Raw genomic sequence first — 15,795 nt, 5'->3', positions numbered from 1 at the left:
AATCTCCAGCCGAGGAAGTCGGGGGAATCCTTCTTCGTGGGCGTGACGTCACGAGTTGTGCAGATCTCCATCTGTTGTGTTTATTTCGGCTTGTTTCCTCTTAAATATCCAAGTTTTAACAGTGTTTTGAAGTTATAGTCGGGGTTTTATGAGCCTGGAAGAGACTGAGAGAGGAGAAAAGGAGCACGGGCGGCCGAAAGGAGCACAAGCTGCTCGCTCGGGCGGCTAGTAGACAATCAAGTAATACCTGGACTCATCTCCAGTGATTCCGCGCAGTCAGAAAAGCTCTTCGACATGTTGGGTCCAGGAAGCCGGTCGTTCTGCCAAAAGTCAGGAGCCTCAAAGGTGAAAACTGGCGGCTGCTGAGGCGAGGAGACGAGGACGAATGGAGGACGAAGCGTCTTCTGCTTCCTCAAACATGTTCCAGACGGGGTCACCGATGGCAGAACCACCTTCTGTGTCTTCTTCATCAATCACTGGGTTTGAAATGATGATGATGATGAAATATGGTTCAATTCAGCCTCTTCGTGGTCAAAACTCTGATCCTCCATAATGTAAACACAACTTGGGCGTGTGCACAACTCGTGATGTCACTCTGTTATTGTCAGAAGCTCCGCCCAGCAGAGGAAATACCTGTTTATGGGCTATTTTCTCACAGATTGCCGTGTTTTAACATTTTACCCTTCAGCCAGTTAGCATGAAAATGATCCTAGAAGAGACACCAGAGTGTTTTGGAGGTCGAAGTTTCATTTCACTAGGACTTTAAATCAGCCAGTCGCTCAATTTCAAACAAGGTAAATGTGTGATTTCCTAATAATGAAAACAATGTGTGGGACTGTGAGGAGCAGCAGCAGGAGCTGGTCCAGGTGGTGCTGCTGTGTGGAGGTGAAGTCTATAAACTGCAGTATTAATATTCAGTACTGTGGAGCACATGATGGCACTGAGGACCGGGTCTCTGCCAGGCTGGACCTGTTTAGATCATTCTGGTGGTCGTGTGTGTTTGGGGTCACTTATTGGTTTGTTGATGTCTGTTCAAGTATTTCAGAGGTTATTTTGTGCATGATAATGTGGATTTGATTCACAGTGGAGTCGCATTTTTTTTTTTTTCCATTAATCAATCGAATTTTCTTTGTATAGCCCTTTACAATAACCCAGTGGAACCCACAGTGCTTTACAACAAAGCTATAAAAACAATACATTAAGAAACAAATACAAGAATAATACATAAAAACAGTAAATAAAACACAGGTCTGACTGGTGGAGGAGTGACGGTGCTGCAGGTTGGTGAAGCTTCCAGAAATTCATAACAACAGAGCAGACAGAATAAACACTCTGCCCTAGACTGAGTTAAAAGCCAAGCTAAAAAAATGGGTTTTCAGCTTTGATTTAAAAACATTCATACGACTTCCAGACAAGACGTCCTGGACATTCATACGAACAAGCTTTGATTGTGGGTGAAGCCAGGTCAGCAGTATAATGGACGCGTGTCGAGTCACGGCCGGTCTGCTGAACCTCCGCAGGACAAGAAGCTCCTCCAGACGGCGCAGCAGATGCTGCAGGACAGCAAGACCAAGATCGACATCATCCGCATGCAGGTCCGGAAGGCCATGCAGGCGACGGAGCAGTCGGACGACCAGCAAAGTACCTTCCTTGTTTTCCTCCCAGCTCCTCTTTCATCTCTTTCATCCCACCTGTCACTCTCTCCGGCCACAAACACTGAATATTTCATGATGCCGCCACACATGGATCAATGTTTGCTTCTGAACTTCACGGCGTGGTCTTCCAGGCACACACACACACACACACACACACACACACACACACACACACACACACACACACACACACACACACACACACACACACACACACACACACACACACACACACACACACACATTAAAGCCCTCTCACTCTCAGGTTAGAGCCTTATTGATGTTCCTGCTTCTCCTTCATGTTGCCCAGCAGCTAAAAGCCACGGCCCATTTAACCCAGGTTAGGGAGGTAGGAAGGAAGGAAGGAAGGAAGGAAGGTAGGAAGGAAGGAAGGAAGGAAGGAAGGCAGCGAGACTGAAAGGATTGAGAGAGAGATCATGGCAGAGGCGAGAGAGAGAGAGAGTCCCAGATGAAAGCAGGGAGGATGAAACAAAGCTCTAGAAAGGACAGTGGGTCGATGGAGCTCTGATATCGAACCGATTTCCCCTTTTTATCTCCTTTTTATGTTTTTTTTTATCGCTTTAACTCAATGACCTCATGAAACTTTAGTTTTTATTTAGCTTGTGGTTTCCAGTGTCGTCTAACAAAAGCCGTAGAGGTTTCCTCTGGAGAAGCTTTCAAGGCCACGTTTACACGACAAGGAACACAAGTGTTTCTGCACAATTCTCTACTGGAGAACATTGAAGAACAAAGGGAAGGGTTCCAGCTTCTCTTCTCCTGCTGTACTGTGTACGAGTAGAAACACAGCAGGATTACTGTAAACCAGTGGCAGGCCTTGCATTTCCTACTAATCCTTCAGTGGCGTCCTACACATCATAATTCCCCTTAATGCCATCATTACTAATCCATGATATCGATTTAAACGCTCCACATACATAACAGGACGTTGCATCACTGACGTCCAATTCACGCGGTTCAACAAGGTTCCTGCTTCGGCCTCGGGTGAACCTCAAACATCCGTGTGGTCATGAGACGAAGCGTTTTATTCCCACCATCCTTCGCGAGGGGTGTGCTGATGGTGTTCGTGTTCCAGGCAAGCCGGACCTGTGTGGGGTGGAGCTTCGCGTGGAGGAGCTGTGGCATCACTACCGCGTGGAGCACGCCATGGCCGAGGGCGCCAAGAACATGCTGCGCCTGCTGGGAGCCGGGAAGGTCCAGGATAAGAAAGCCATGGCTGAGGTCAGAGTCCTCCAAAGTCCTCCTCTTCTCCTCCTTCACCTCCTGCTCCTCCTTCACCTCCTCCTCCATCTTCACCTCCTCCTCCTCCTTCACCTCCTGCTCCTCCTTCACCTCCTCCTCCTCCTTCACCTCCTGCTCCTCCTTCACCTCCTCCTCCTTCTTCACCTCCTGCTCCTCCTTCACCTCCTCCACCTCCTCCTCCTTCTTCACCTCCTGCTCCTCCTTCACCTCCTCCACCTCCTCCTCCTTCTTCACCTCCTGCTCCTCCTTCACCTCCTCCACCTCCTCCTCCTTCTTCACCTCCTGCTCCTCCTTCACCTCCTCCTCCTCCTTCACCTCCTGCTCCTCCTTCACCTCCTCCTCCATCTTCACCTCCTCCTCCTCCTCCTTCACCTCCACCTCCTCCTCCTCCATCTTCACCTCCTCCTCCTTCACCTCCTCCTCCTCCTTCACCTCCTGCTCCTCCTTCACCTCCTGCTCCTCCTTCACCTCCTGCTCCTCCTTCACCACCTCCTCCATCTTCACCTCCTCCTCCTCCTTCACCTCCTCCTCCTTCTTCACCTCCTCCATCTTCACCTCCTCCATCTTCACCTCCTCCTCCTTCACCTCCTGCTCCTCCTTCACCTCCTGCTCCTCCTTCACCACCTCCTCCATCTTCACCTCCTCCTCCTTCTTCACCTCCTCCATCTTCACCTCCTCCATCTTCACCTCCTCCATCTTCACCTCCTCCTCCTTCACCTCCTGCTCCTCCTTCACCTCCTCCTCCATCTTCACCTCCTCCTCCTCCTTCACCTCCTGCTCCTCCTTCACCACCTCCTCCATCTTCACCTCCTCCTCCTTCTTCACCTCCTCCATCTTCACCTCCTCCATCTTCACCTCCTCCATCTTCACCTCCTCCTCCTTCACCTCCTGCTCCTCCTTCACCTCCTCCTCCATCTTCACCTCCTCCTCCTCCTTCACCTCCTCCTCCTCCTTCACCTCCTCCTCCTCCTCCATCTCCTCCTCCATCTTCACCTCCTCCTCCTTCTTCACCTCCTCCATCTTCAGCTCCTCCTCCTCCTTCACCTCCTCCTCCTTCTTCACTTCCTCCATCTTCACCTCCTCCTCCTCCTTTACCTCCACCTCCTTCTCCTTCTTCACCTCCTCCTCCATCTTCACCTCCTCCTCCATCTTCACCTCCTCCTCCATCTTCACCTCCTCCTCCTTCTTCACCTCCTCCTCCATCTTCAACTCCTCCTCCTTCTTCACCTCCTCCTCCATCTTCACCTCCTCCTTTTTCACCTCCTCCTCCATCTTCACCTCCTCCTTCACCTCCTCCTTCTTTTTCACCTCCTCCTCCAGCTTCACCTCCTCCTCCTTCTTCACCTCCTCCTCCTCCTTCACCTCCTCCTCCATCTTCACCTCCTCCTCCTAGTCGCTCCAGAAACCTCGTATTCAAAGTTTCCAGCTCCTCCTTGATTCTCCTCCATTAGAATATTAGATCCTAGGAGCTGCATTCAGAATCTGCTGTGTCTGTGTGAGCTGGACTGGCTCCGCCCACACATGACCATCTACGGGAAGAGGAGGAAGTACTTCCACTCGTGGTGCCATGTGCCAGAGCAGAGCTGCCTGATTGTGGGAGGAGTCAAAGGGGGAGGAGCCTACCTTGATTGTGATTGGCTGAACCCACGATGACACTATATAGGGTTTGATTTCTGATTGGCTGCTTGGAGCAACACACTTTTTAAAACCTGGAACAAGAAGAGAGAGAGAGGACACTCTTTCTTCTTCTGGGGCGTCGGTCCAGGTGTGGAGACGAGTAGAACTGCTGGAGAACCTTGAGGAAGTAGATTTAGCAGAATATGACACTTTAAGAACTTTGGTTATTTTTAATAAACGTAATGAGCCTGATTGGCTGCAACATTAATGAAACATCTTATTTGTCTTCCCGAGCAGAGTCACCAAACAATTGACTAAACATGCAGAATGAAAAATCAAGAACAGAACTAAAGAAGTGGAATAGTTGGACGTAAATGAATCAACAGATGATTTTGTTTGTTTTTTTAATGTGCAGCTTCATTTTATTTGATCTAATTTTGCTTTAGATATTCTCAGTAGAGTGTGGTGGTGTTTCAATTAGGGCCAACAGTAATAAAGTCATGCAAGTCTCTTGCACTACTGTCATGCATACCTGCTTGTCTGTCTGTGTGCACGATTGTACAGGAAACACCACTTTACTGTCAAAAACTGCACCAAATGCCAACAGCAGCACCAATCTAATCCAGAGAAAGTAAAAAAAACAAAACAAAAAACACCCACCCTGCAGTAAAATGCTGACAAAGCCTTTGTAGGTCTGAGTTTAGCTCGTCTATTTCTGGTGTCGCGCTTCTTCTACTCACAATTTCTACTTCTTCTGCAAACAGACGTCTTGAAAAAGGTCCTGAAGCAGGTCTGTGATCGTATCATGGATCTTGATGTTCAATCAGCCTCCGTCACTCCAGAGCAGCAGATAATAACAGAGTCGCCACCACCTGCCCATGAGCCAAGCAGTCAAGCTCATTTCAATGACGACACCCAGACCAGCACTGGAACCTCTGCCGGTCCTGAGGCGGTCCGTCAGTAACACATCAGTCTCTGATTGGCTGATGATGCTGTCACTCTAGTTTTTAACCCAATAGCAGCGTCCAGCTTCCTTCAGAGGTTAGCAATGCTTTCCTCTGCTAGTCCCGGCAGAAAGGAGCTGTGATGCGTTTAGAGGACATGGGAGATTTGAGCTCCACACACTAGAACCAGTCGCCTTCCGGATAAAGTTGCTAAAGTCAGTAATTGATCCCCGACACAGATTTCAGAATCACTTTTTAATTATTAAAAAAAAGAAAAATCCTTTCTGACACTGCACACCACTGGATATTCTAACCTGTGGTGGTTTTTTACTGCAACAAACATCACCACTGAGGTCGACGTTATAACAGATGAACAGTTTTTTGTGGAACACTAGCACTTCGGTGAAGTAAAACTCCATCAGGTCAGTGAGCCCTGTGCGCTGTCTTGCAGGCCCAGTGCGGTCTGAGCGAGTCGTCGCAGCGTCTGGACCTGCTGCGCTGCGCCCTGGAGCAGCGGCTGCTGGAGCTGCCCGAGGATCACCCCAAGGCCTGCCTCATCAAGGAGGAGCTGGTGCTGGCGTCCTCCTCGGCGTTCAGCTCCCGCCACAGCACGCCGTACGTCCACAACCAGTACAGCACGCTGAGCAAGCCCTCGCCGCTCACAGGTACCCGCCCGCTCCACACGGTCATGTCGCGGAGGGAAACCCCCCCGGGGTGACGCCACCTCTCCCTCTCAGGCACGCTGCAGGTTCGCCTCCTGGGCTGCGTGGGGCTGCTGGAGGCGGTTCCGGGTCGCAGCCGGGGGGCGCCGGTGGTCCTGCCGTCCTTCTGCCCCGGAGACGGACGTCCCTCGTTCAAGCTGAGCGGCCTGTACAGCCGCAGCACCAGCAGCATGAGCCTCAAGGTCCCCGGCAAGAGCGACGAGCTCTCCTGTAAGCCAGCAAGACGCTCACAACTAGCTGATTTATCAGAGTCAGAATTTCTTTAGTGTCATTGTAACAGGTACAACGAAATTGCATAGAAAGTTTTGGGGAAAGAAGGACAACATGAGGTGAGGAGAGGAGGGAACAAAAGGCAGATGACAGACTGTGCTCTAAGGAGACAGTCTGTAATTGGGGGAAAAAACCACCTCAGGCACATTTAGCATCAACACAGACAGGTTACAACATATTTCTCCAGACAGCACTTGGGATATGTGGAGGCTAGTTTTGCAGCCCGCCGCTAGGAGGAGATGTTTCGGCGCACAGCCCGTCGGGCGCGCAGCCATAGACTACGCCCACAGCCATAGACTCCGCCCACAGACATAGACTCCGCCCACAGCCATAGACTCCGCCCACAGACATAGACTCCGCCCACAGCCTCGTAGACGTTCAAGAGTCGTACTCTTGAGTTCGTTTATCACATTTATCATTGTTATTCCAGAGATTCACCAACAAACACTTAAGCTGCAGTGTTGCTTTGAAAAGAAGCAGTTATTTTCCACTGCTGGAACGGTTTCCTTCAGGTCTGCATTTAAGATGGTGATCGTTTTTTTAGGTGTTGTTTTTTTTTTAACCCCTTCATGGCCGTCCTCCTCGAGGTAGTTTTGCTCAGCAGGGATTCCAGAAGCTCTCATATCCGTCACTGCAGTGCTCCCTCGTCTGCTGCGGGGTTATGTTCTAAAAAAAATTACCCGCAATAAGCGAAATCTGCAAAGTCGCTAACTTTTCCTTTTTTGCAAGTATTCTATATGTTTGAAGGCTGTAAAAGCCCTCAACACACACGTCACACATCCCCACAAACTAGAAGATCTCGGCTTTAATTCCATGTCGCAGCACAAGGATGTCGGTGACGAGCTCTGGGTTTCTATAGCAAAACCAAAAAAATCAACTGAGACAAGGTGGTTCTTCAGAGGTTAAAGGAAACGAGTTCGCAAAAAATTGTCTTGTCATATTTTGGATGTGAGTTAAAGTTTGGTGTTTCTATGGTTGGATTGAGACGTCAGCTCCACGTTTACTGTGACCAGTAAAGACATCAAGCGCCGTGTGGCTCCATGTGGCACTAAAGGAAATAGATAGAATTTTTAAAAATCCAGATGTACAAAATTTGACCTCTAAAACATTTGAGCAAATGCGATTGTTAATAAACGACTGTCATCCTATATTTGGACAAATATGGCACATTGAAAGTCTGCCACTTCATTCTGGTTGGTTTGGTTGAGTTTTACGTCAGTCTTAGCCCCGCCCCCTCTGGTTTTATTGGTTGAAGCGACACGTTACAGCCAATCCTAAATCAGTACTGCTCTACTTCCCTCCCCTCCTCGTGTTTGCCGGTGCTTCAGAGTCCATGAGCAAAAACAAAACCCGATAAACGGGGTGAGAGGAAGCATCTGTGTTTCACGCTAGTTCAGCATGTCCAGCCCTGCAATACCACTTTGTACCACAAGGTGGGACAGTGAGACACCCCAGGACATTATTGGTCCAGCAAAAGAAGGGAAAGAAAAACAAACAAAACCTAAAACAATAAAGGCAAACCAGTGTGTGTGTGCGCGCGTGCATGTGTGCATGCGTGTGTGTGTGTGTGTGTGCGTGTGTGTGTGTGTGTGTGTGTGTGTTCCAGCTGAAGTGAGTGCGGTGCTGAAGCTGGAGAACAGTGTGGTTGGTCAGACGGGATGGAGGCCGGTCGGAGAGCAGGCCTGGGACCAGACCTTCACCGTGGAGCTGGAGAGAGTACGACACACACACACACACACACACACACACACACACACACACACTGGAGCTCAGAAAGATCAGATTAGAAAGAAGACAATTTAGAAAACTTTACAGAATTTTTTTTTTTCTTTCAAGAAAGACAATAGTTTTAAATTCTTAAAAAAATTAAATCAGTAGCTGCATAAGATTTTTAACGATATTTCAATGTGAAGTTTCTTTTACTTTTTGCTTTTATTGGTCTTAAATTAGAACTGATCTAAATCTAATTCATAAATATAGATTGTCAAACACATTCGGGGGCCATGATCAGCCCAATCAGCAAATACTTCCATAATAACCTTTAAATCTAAATGTTTTCTCTGTTGTGACGCAGAGTAAACAGAATAACAATGACAAGCAAACAATCACTGCTGAAAAATGACTATATTCTCAACATGAAGCCAATTTTAAATGAAACCTTGTGATGCAACAAGCAGTGAAAGTGTGGTGGCCGTTCCATTTTGTGGTGTGGTTTGTTTACAAAGAGCAGTGGAGCAGATGTGCAGAGGGTGTACAGAGGCTGACAGATGTTGCTGGTTGCTTCAGTCCAGGGAGATGGAGATCGGCCTGCACTGGAGGGACTTCCGCTCACTGTGTGCCCTCAAGTACCTGAAGCTGGAGGACTTCCTGGACAACCAGAGACACCGAGTCCAGCTGGAGCTGGAGCCACAGGGGCTGCTGCTGGCAGAGGTGCTGCACACACACACACACACACACACACACACACACACACACACACACACACACACACACACACACACACACACACACACACACACACACACACACTACATGTACTCACCCACACACACAGACACACACACACACACTACATGTACTCACACACACACACAGACACACACACTCACACGCACACACTACACGTACACACACACACACGCACACTCATACTACACGTACTCACACACATACACACACTCATTCTCACACTACACACGAAGGCAAGCACGCACACACACACTCACTCACTCACTCACGCACGCACACACACACGCTCATATAAACACACACACACACACACACACTCACACTACACGTACTCACACGCACACACAGACACACACACTCACACGCACACACTACACGTACACACACACACACGCACACTCATACTACACGTACTCACACATATACACACACTCATTCTCACACTACACACGAAGGCAAGCACGCACACACACATGCTCATATAAACACACACACACACACTCACACTACACACACTCTCTCTCTCTCACACACCCACACACACACACACACACACACACACACACACTCTGAGCCCGTACCTGTGTGTTCCAGGTGACCTTCTTCAACCCGGTGATTGAGCGAGGCCGCGGGCTCCAGAGGCAGAAGAAAGTCTTTTCTAAACAACACGGTGCGTTTTAAGAAATTAATGAGAGCTACACTCTGTAGAGCACAGAGCTACACTGGGTAGAGTGCAGAGCTAGACTCTGTAGAATGCAGAGCTACACTCTGTAGAGTGCAGAGCTAGACTCTGTAGAGCGCAGAGCTACACTGGGTAGAGTGCAGAGCTAGACTCTGTAGAGTGCAGAGCTACACTCTGTAGAGCACAGAGCTACGCTTGGTTGAGCGCAGAGCTACACTCGGTAGAGCGCAGACTTTCACCAACCCCGCATTTGTTTGTGGTACCGAGTTAGCATCGCTAGCGTGATAGCCGTTAGCTCGTATCAATGCTAACTAGCCTGTCAGGTAGCTACGTCACTGTGAAACACTGAGAAGGGAGCGTCTCCATGGCAACAGACGCTGATCTCCTTTGATCTCCTTTGATCTCCATGAGGAGTCTCTCTCATCAACTTTGTGTGGGACAGTTTTTTCGCTGTTTTCTGGGATTTATTTGGAAACAGTTAAACGTTGACATCCTCAAATGTAATGGATAGATGATGACAAATAATCACTGAAGATTTCATGAAATTTGGGTTAATAGCTTTTTTGAAAAGGTGTTAAAATACATACAAACCAATAAATAAATAAATGATCTCATATAGAAACATCTCAGGTACGTTTGAGATGAGCTGCTGTCGCCACCACCGCTGCTGCTTTACTGCTCCACTGTTCTACTTCTGCTGCCGCTGCTCTGCTGCACATGAAGCGTTAATGACTGCTGGTATTCGGTGGAACAGGGATTATAAACTTTGCATGAAGTGCAGCCTGGGGTCATGGAACAGCTCAGCTGCTGCACTTTAAAGCTGCAGGACACATACTTCCAAATTAAAACATCGATTTAATTGATCAATTAATAACATTTTAATTTTGAAATGATTTCACCCTGAATCATTGTGAATAATCACATTGATATAATGACGTTTTATTTGGGTTTTTTTTTTGTACAGTTATAAGAAATTGTTTCCCCAAATATGTCATTTTAATCATATGAAGTCCAGTTTAAGTCGTCATCTTCTGTATTCATGAAATCAGAGCTGCTGAATGTGTTGGTGTTTGTCAACGATCCTCCATGTTTGTGTCTCCAGGCAAGGCCTTCCTGCGAGCGCGGCAGATGAACGTGGACATCGCCACCTGGGTCCGCCTGCTGAGGAACGCCATCCCCACAGGGGGCAACACGCCCACTTTCTCCAGCAACACGCTCACGCCCAGCGCAGGGTAGGAGACACGGGACATGTATAGCTGTGAAAACTGTAACGTCTACAGCAGCTTCCTCCTCTAACATCAGATTATAGAGCACCTTCCTCCTCTAATCCAGATTATAGAGCATGTTCCTCCTCTAACATCAGATTATAGAGCATCTTCCTCCTCTAATCCAGATTATAGAGCATCTTCCTCCTCTAACATCAGATTATAGAACATCTTCCTCTTATAACATCAGATTATAGAGCATCTTCTTCCTCTAACATCAGATTATAGAGCATCTTCCTCCTCTAACATCAGATTATAGAGCACCTTCATCCTCTAGTCCAGATTATAGAGCACCCCCATCCTCTAATCCAGATTATAGAGCATCTTCCTCCTCTAACATCAGATTATAGAGCACCTTCCTCCTCTAACATCAGATTATAGAGCACCTTCATCCTCTAATCCAGATTATAGAGCATCTTCCTCCTCTAACATCAGATTATAGAGCATCTTCCTCCTCCAACATCAGATTATAGAGCACCTTCATCCTCTAATCCAGATTATAGAGCATCTTCCTCTAACATCAGATTATAGAGCACCTTCCTCCTCTAACATCAGATTATAGAGCACATTCATCCTCTAATCCAGATTATAGAGCATCTTCCTCCTCTAACATCAGATTATAGAGCATCGTCCTCCTATAGATCAGATTTTGTGCTTTTAGAAACATCAAACCATTTTTTTTCTCTTTTTGTTCCCCAGAGAAATCTCGGTGGAGAAACTGACCCTGGAGAGCGACTCTGCTGGGAGAGCGGAGGTCAGGAGGGACGTGGTTGACGCTCCGGCCGCCTTGGTGAGTGAGAGAGAGAGAGAGAGAGAGAGAGAAAGAGAGAGAGAGTCAGGTTGCCTTCCTGTACCACTTCCTACCTGCAGCCCTGGAAACGCTGCTGCCGTCATGAAATGTGAAACGGGCGACCTGATCTGAGGGCGATGGCTTGGAGGCGGAGCTTTACTATGATCAAGTCCAAATCCCTGAGATTCTCTCCGTCCGCAGAGGGGAGACGTCACTCTGGGTGTCTTTACTCCTGCAGGGACCAGACGGTCTGCAGTTCAAGGGATCATTCATCAAGAGGAACACATTTCATATCAGTTCTCAGTCGCTCCAATCCTGCAGTCAATTTGCAGACAATTTTCTCCTGAAGTGTCACCCAGTGTGTGTGTGTGTGTGTGTGTGTGTGTGTGTGTGTGTGTGTGAAGAGGGCACTGGCAGATGGTATTTCAAGATTAATTACTGGACGAATTAGCAGTGTGTGGGGGGGGGGGACCAGTAGGGGGTGGAGCGCCACACGCTGTCCTACCGTCCTGATGTCAGCAGTCGTTTCACTTCCTCTTTGTCCATTTCCTCTCGCCGCTTCCTCAGGAGCAGACGCTGGTCACTGAGCCCCCGCCCACGCCGGACGGGCCGGCCCAGGAGCAGCCCCCCAGGTCAACCTCCACCAACTCTTTACGCAGGTACACACACACACACACACACACCTGAGTGCATCGTATGTGCAATATGGCCTCACAGTGTGACTCCAGGAACAATCTGTTTCCTGTTCTTAAAGCCTGGCAGGAACGCTGAGTCGTCACTTTTTGATTATATGTGTACAATTGCACACAATGCACATCTCACTTTCTAACTAATATTTTGCATGGCTCTGTTATTTTATTTTATTTTATTTTATATTTTATTTTTATTCTATTTTCTTGTGTATATACTTATTTATTTATGTTTGTCGGCACCAGGGTAGACGGCAAAGTAAGAATTTCATTACACTGCGAAATTCAACCCAACCCAAAAAAATAACCCCACCTGTGTTGGAGTTGCTCAACGACATGTTGTGTAGAAATGTTTTACATATGGTGTGTGTGTCTGTGTGTGTGTGTTCCAGGCCCAGCAGGGGGCCGCTCGTCCTGCAGGACTTCAAGCTAATAGCCGTTCTGGGTCGGGGACACTTTGGAAAGGTACCTGCTCTCTCTCTCTCTCTCTCTCCTCTGCTGCTGCTCTTGGGGCGCCGCCGTGTCGTTTCACATTAACACATTCATTTTGAGCCATTTTTAGTCTCCGTGTCTGCAAGTCACAGCGCCCCCTAAGGTGCTGGCATATGTACTACATAGTTCATAAGTGACGTGGGTGGATTTTATTTTTTGAATTGAGAATGCCGAGGAGAAAAAAAGAGTGTTTTGACTCGTGTGGGTGAAGTTTAAAGCCCCATTTACACCACAAGTATTTCAAGAGAAAATACAAAACTTTTGCGACGTCCATTTGTTTGAAAATGCTGCAACTCCGTCTCCATGGAAAAGGGCAAAAATATACATTTTTGCAAACTGCTTCCAAGGTGGAACAAATTGAGCACGCTCCCACTCCGTCTCCATGGAAGTGGGAGCCTCGGGAGAAACCTTTTAAAATTGCTTTGAATCTGTCTCCATGGAAGAAAACACAACTTTTTGAAAATGCTCTCATCTCTGTCGCCACAGAAATAGACAAAAATACCTACTTTTGGGAGAAAATGCACATTTTTGAAAATGATGTGACTCCGTCTCCATAGAAGCGGGCAAAAATGTAACTTTCTGAAAACTGCTCCCAGGGTGGAATGTTTTAAGCATGCTCTCACTCTGTCGCCATGGAAATTAAGGGGGGAAAGCAACTTTTTGGAAAATGCTTCCACTCCATCTCCTTGAAAGAGTGGGAAAAAATGTACATTTTTGAAAACTGCTTCCAAGGTGGAACATTTTGAACACTGTCTCCATGGAAATGGAGTGGGGACTTTTTGAAAACACTGCAATTCCATCTTCATGGAAACGGATCAATGTGCAACGTTTTGAACACACTGCACCCCCATCACCATGGAAACCGATGGAAAAAAATTACTTTTTGAAAATGCCCGACTCTGTTTCCATGGAAATGAGCAAAAATGCTACTTTTTTTCAAACTTTTCTGAAATAAAATGTATATTTTCACTTCAAATGTTGTGATGTAAATAGTTTCCAAGTCGACACCTTCTGCAGATTCTTGTACTCACTTCTTTTAACCGACTCTTGAAAATCCTCATTTCTGACTTTATAGCACTTTTTCCTTTATTCATCAGATTAAAGGTTTTTTCTTTTTCTTTTGGTGATGAATTGACTCCATCATCAGGCAGTGGGAGACGTATTGAGTTTTTTAACGACAGAACAGAGACTTGTCATTGTGGAGCCACAAAACGTTGCTGGAGTTTCCAAGAGAAAAGATTTTCCGGTTGATATTAGATTAACAGAAGAATTCAATGCAAAAACACCACAGGCGAGAAATCGTGTGGCGTGAAAAGAGAAGAGCTGCCAGACACAGAAACATCCTCAACATTTGACGCTGTTGTTACGAGGCCACGCGGGGAAAAATGAGCAAATACCTCGAGCTGAAGAAATCTGCATATTTTAGGCCACGGCGAGTTGAGATGTGTTTTGGTGTTTTGTTAATGTTCTGAATCAAATCACACTGAAATAAGAGGTTTGAATCAGAATCAGTCTGAGAACGTTGAACGAGGTGTGTGTTGGACTGTCCAGGTGTTGCTTTCGGAGTACAGAAGGACGGGCAGCCTGTACGCCATCAAAGCCCTGAAGAAAGGCGACATCGTGGCGAGGGACGAAGTGGAGAGGTTGGATTTTGTCTTTTAGCCACGACTCTGTTGCAGGACGAGCGTCGGCTCACCTCCACCCCCCCCCACACACACACACACACTCTCTGTCTCCACTCCAGCCTCATGTGTGAGAAGCGGATCTTTGAGACGGTCAACGGCTCGCACCACCCCTTCTTGGTCAACCTGTTTGCGTGTTTCCAGACGCCGGAACACGTGTGCTTCGTCATGGAGTACACGGCCGGCGGCGACCTCATGATGCACATCCACGCCGACGTGTTCTCCGAGCCCCGGGCCGTGTGAGTCTCCACTCTGTGTGTCTTGTTGACCATCCTGCTGCAGGACACTTCCTGCAGGACGCTTCAGGAGCCAGCGTCCCGCAGGGAATGTCCTGCAGGAAGCGTCCTGCAGGTGGCGACCTCATGCAGCATCCCGCAGAAAGCGTCCTGCAGTGGCTTCCTGCAAGACGCCGCTACAGGACACTGCTGCAGGACGCCGCTGCAGGGAGCTCCAGGACACCACTGCAGCACGCCGCTGCAGCATGGCTGCGTGTTGAATTGTGCGTGTGTCCGTCTCTCTGTGCTCCAGGTTCTACTCCGCCTGCGTGGTTCTCGGCCTGCAGTTCCTCCATGACCATAAGATCGTGTACAGGTGAGGACGCAGGTGGTTTCTACCTTCCACTCCTCTGAGGATAGAAATGTGTGTTTCTAAGTGTTTCAGGCCTCATGTATCAAGAACCATTTTCTTAAAACAGCCTCCTCGACCTTTGACCTTTCCTGACTGCGCAAAAGAGCCACTCGTCTCCACTAATTTCACCAAGTTCAACTTGAGTGGAGCCGCAAGACTTTTGTTTGATAATTTTGTCTTATAAAAAGTTGCATTAATTGAGTTTTATACCACCAATTGATCGTGGAACTTATTTTATGACGACTGGAGCAGTGGACAACCTAAACTTGAAGTTTTAGTTTTTTTTTTATTTTTTTGCTATATTACTTGATTTATTTGACCTTTTTTTGCTTCCTTATTAACTTTTGTACTGATTTAACTTCTTTTTTTCTTTCTCTTTTTAAATGTAGCTATTTTAGGACGTCTCCATTTAAGAAATCTAGAAACTAAAAATTGAATTCTGACACCTTGAGCTACGTATCTATATTTCAGTCATGAGAGGCCTCCAGGACTTGTGCTACATGAACGTCCAATCACAGAGCAGATTGAACCTCTGGTTTGTAACAGAGCTTCTCTGTTCTCAATGAGGAAGTGCCACATACTGAACATGGAAGTTATCTTGTGAAAAAGGCAGAAGCATTCACTCTCTGCT

The 15,795-nt window shown here is 47.4% G+C and overlaps 1 protein-coding gene across 2 annotated transcripts in view; it reads left to right on the top strand.

Annotated features, from left to right (window-relative positions):
• The window catches only part of pkn1b (protein kinase N1b), a 50,568-nt gene that overhangs the window by 20,058 nt on the left and 14,715 nt on the right, over positions 1-15,795 (top strand). For both annotated transcript variants that reach the window (XM_080511226.1, XM_080511225.1), the window contains 14 exons: positions 1,521-1,641; positions 2,749-2,894; positions 5,928-6,141; positions 6,214-6,408; positions 8,075-8,184; positions 8,755-8,898; positions 9,532-9,607; positions 10,722-10,851; positions 11,584-11,674; positions 12,242-12,333; positions 12,756-12,828; positions 14,407-14,498; positions 14,600-14,776; positions 15,066-15,128. In XM_080511226.1, the coding sequence (XP_080367352.1) occupies positions 1,521-1,641; positions 2,749-2,894; positions 5,928-6,141; positions 6,214-6,408; positions 8,075-8,184; positions 8,755-8,898; positions 9,532-9,607; positions 10,722-10,851; positions 11,584-11,674; positions 12,242-12,333; positions 12,756-12,828; positions 14,407-14,498; positions 14,600-14,776; positions 15,066-15,128 (1,724 nt within the window). The remainder of the gene's footprint in view (positions 1-1,520; positions 1,642-2,748; positions 2,895-5,927; positions 6,142-6,213; positions 6,409-8,074; positions 8,185-8,754; positions 8,899-9,531; positions 9,608-10,721; positions 10,852-11,583; positions 11,675-12,241; positions 12,334-12,755; positions 12,829-14,406; positions 14,499-14,599; positions 14,777-15,065; positions 15,129-15,795) is intronic.

The sequence above is a fragment of the Blennius ocellaris genome (genome assembly GCF_963422515.1).
Source record: "Blennius ocellaris genome assembly, chromosome: 16".
Lineage (NCBI taxonomy): Eukaryota > Metazoa > Chordata > Actinopteri > Blenniiformes > Blenniidae > Blennius > Blennius ocellaris.
Note: the sequence above shows the minus strand (reverse complement) of the source record. Positions and strands in the feature narration are given on the sequence as shown.